The sequence below is a fragment of the Colobus angolensis genome, unplaced genomic scaffold, assembly GCF_000951035.1.
Source record: "Colobus angolensis palliatus isolate OR3802 unplaced genomic scaffold, Cang.pa_1.0 Scaffold506, whole genome shotgun sequence".
Classification (NCBI taxonomy): Eukaryota; Metazoa; Chordata; class Mammalia; order Primates; family Cercopithecidae; genus Colobus; species Colobus angolensis.
In genome coordinates, this window is record NW_012118555.1 from 965185 (window position 1) to 968615 (window position 3431).

The following is a 3431-nucleotide window of genomic DNA, read 5'->3' on the forward strand; positions in this document are numbered from 1 at the left end:
CGGGGCCGCGGGGAAGCGAGGACTGGCCTGCGCTGGGCTCGGGAGCTCTGTCGCGAGGAGGGGCGCAGGACCACGGACTGGGGGTGGGGGATGGTGGGGACTCCAGCATCTGCGAACCCAAGCAACGGGGTCGCGCACAGAGCAGTGAGGAGTGAGGGGATGTGCGCTCCGGGACCTGATCGAACCCTCTCTGGCTTTAACCTGCGCTGGTCCAGTAGACGCCGTTTTATGAAAAGGTACCGCTGTGTGCATTCCTCACTAGAACTCATCCGACCCCCGACCCCCACCTCCGGAAAAAGATTCTAAAAACGTGTTTCCCTGAGAGCACGGCCTGACTTCCAGACTCGGCCTGGGCAGCACTTGGTGGGGGAGGGGGTGTTGTGGGAGGGGGACACGTTGGGGACTTGCTCCCCTTCCTGCTTTCTTGGCCTGTGGGAGACTCCGGGTAGCCGCACTGCAGAAGCAACCGCCCGACCGCGCCCTCCAGGGTCGCCCCTGGCCCAAGGCCAGGGAACACAAGTTAGTTGGAAGCCGGCATTCGGTATCAGAAGCGCTTATGGTCATATCCAAGCTCCATATCTGGGTCAATCCACACCCTCTAAGAACTGTGGCGCTCCTCCCCGTCTCTCACTGATTTGGGAGAACATGGTTTTCTAATAAATCTGTGGATGTTCCTTCTTCAACAGTATGAGCAAGTTTATAACCACTTGTGGATTGGAATAACCCAAAACTGCTGATTTCAGGGGCGGGTGCATTTTAGTTATTATTTTAAAATAGAAACTACCCCATCGACTCATCTTTCCTTCTCTAAGCACAAAGTGATTTGGTTATTTGGGTACATAAGAATGTAACAGAATTAAGACGCAGTTGCTGTGAAAACAGTTTGGGTTATTTGGAGGTTCTGTCGGCTTTTTAAATTTTTTTTTGGATGTGTAAATATATCAATGGTGAGGTAAGTGCGCGATGCTAAGCTGTTTGTTCACAGTGACTGCCAGCCCCACCGGAGTCTAAGCCGGCCTTCCACTATTTTGGTTTATTTTTGCCACGTTTAACACAAATGGTAAACTCCTCCACGTGCTTCCTGCGTCCGTGCAAGCCGCCTCGGCGCTGCCTGCGTTTCAAACTGGGCTTTATAGCGTCTGCCGTGTAACACCCTTCCTCTGATCGCACCGCCCCTCGCAGAGAGTGTATCATCTGTTTTATTTTTGTAAAAACAAAGTGCTAAATAATATTTATTACTTGTTTGGTTGCAAAAACGAAATAAATGACTGAGTGTTGAGATTTTAAATAAAATTTAAAGTAACTTCGGGCGATTTCCATCCGTGTGCCACCCGGTAAAGGGGTTCAGGACGTGATACCTTGGGGCCGGATTTGGGGATCCTTGCCCCAGTTTGGCACTAGAGACACACATGCATTGTCTTTCAAACATGTTCCCAGCAAATCTTCCGGGTGTTTTTCACAACTTGCTTGTCCTTATATTTTCTGACGCCTAACCCGGAACTGCCTTTCCTTTCAATTGAGTATTGAGTTCCTTTATAAGCGGATATTTCCTTCCCGGGGCATTGGACTTTGGGACTTGCAGGGTGAGGGCTGCGCCTTTGGCTGGGGGTCTGGGCTCTCAGGAGTCGTCTACTGCTCGTTTTTTATTTCCTTTCTGCTCAGAGGCGGGTCTCCCGCCACCACACTACTCCCCTTACGGGTTTCCTTGGCTTCAGCTGCTGACCTGGGTTCTGCGGAGCCGTGGCGTTCCCGGCAAAGCGCTTGGGGAGTGCTTGGTGCAGAATTCACTAGCGCTTCCACTCCTTTTCAGCCATCTCCACTACCCTCCCCCAGCGGCCACCTCCGCCTTGAACTGCAAAGGATCAGGTGCTCCGCATCGCGTGGAGGAGCACTGGCAGCACTTTGGCCTCTGTGCTCTTTCCTGGGGTCACCTCTGTCTCCTCTTGGCTATTGGGTTCTCACAATCCAAACCCGCGATGCAAATTTAGGATGTGGCTATGAAGAGGGGTTCTGGGTAGAAATAAAAAAACTTTGGCCTTCCTCGTCAAGGAGCAGGGTAGATCCTGTTACAGTCTCCCCACCCCAGGGCTGGCCTGAGAATGCGCCCCTGAAAAGACAGCGGGTATGGGCACAGTAAGAACGTCCCCTGGTCCAGGGCCCTCTCTCTGACAATATTTTTGGTGGCCACTGGCCACCCTGGATCTGGGGGTGCAGAAGATTTCCCTGGTCAGAACCCCATTTCGTGAGTCGCATTGCTGAGCCTAGCTGACACGGGCAGGCACCCTTTGCTTAGACTTGAAGACTGCTCCATCCCCTAGCAAGGGACAGGCACTTCCTGGTCCTCCAGCGGGGAATGTCAGGCTCCTGGCCAGGATAGCAGTCACCCAGGGATCTGGTGCTGGAGGCCTAGCTTTTCACCAATGGGCTTGGCTTTTTGCAAAGGCTGGGAGGGATTTGGAGAGGCTGAGTCGCTGGGGGCTGAGGAGGGGTGGAAAGCCTCCTGCCACCACCACCCCAATAGCACCATGTGAATCCAAGAAGAAGGAAGGGCAGGGTCTAGTCGTTTTTCTTCTGAAATCCCATTTGAAATGAAACTTGAAAAGAATTCAAAACTGGGTCCAGCTGCTGCCACAGACACACTCAGAGGGACTCCAGGAGTCTGGAACATAGACTAGCAGGAGCTGAGAACCTGGCTGGTGGGGGTAGTGGTCTTGATTGCAGTTTTGGGTCTTCCACACCCACCGCCAGGCAGGTGTGCTGGTGCAGGCTCTGAGCGTGCTTGGTGTCTGCGTAGAAGGACCCTTGTTGAAAGGCAATAAATCAAGTCTTTCCCTACACCCCTGCACCCAAGCTCTCAGTAGCAACCAGCCACCAGCCAGGCCAGGCAAGACCAGGGCATCCAAAGAAGGAGGGGCTGTGTCCAGCCAGGCTTTGGGCCCTCCTCCATGCCAGCTGCCTAAACTGTGCACCCAGCTGGGGGCCTTGACCACGGTGGGTGAGCCTGGAGCAGCTCTGGATGTGGAGGAGAAAGACACCGGCACACACAAGCGCACGCAGTGCACATCCCCAGGAGCAGGTGGCTACTCGCTGACGGTGGCCCTGGACTGGTGGGGGCCAAGGCAGAGGACTCAGGCCAGTGGCTGGGCTTTGGTGTAGGACAGGATGAGACTGTGTGCAACCACTGTGACTTTGGTGGGCTCTTCATTGGGAGTGGGCTCCTCACCGAGAGGGGAAGGGAAAGACGTAACAGTTTCTGGGATCTGGTGCAGTCTGCCCTGCCACACTGCAGGTCCCCTCTGGGGAACATTTGTTGGGAGATTCTCAACAGGCTGGACTGCAGCTCAGCCTCCTCCCCAGCCCCACTGTGTGGCTCTGCAGTGCCCCAGCTCTCAGCCTCTGAGTTTAGGAACTCACCACCACCCAGGTCTTTG

At 54.3% G+C, this 3431-nt stretch overlaps 1 protein-coding gene across 1 annotated transcript in view; it reads left to right on the top strand.

Moving 5' to 3' along the window:
- OLIG2 (oligodendrocyte lineage transcription factor 2) overlaps positions 1-3156 on the top strand; it is a 5196-nt gene extending 2040 nt beyond the window's left edge. The window contains exon 3 of the mRNA XM_011960155.1: positions 2749-3156. Within this exon, the coding sequence (XP_011815545.1) occupies positions 2749-3156 (408 nt within the window). The remainder of the gene's footprint in view (positions 1-2748) is intronic.
- The last annotated feature ends 275 nt before the right edge of the window (positions 3157-3431 follow it).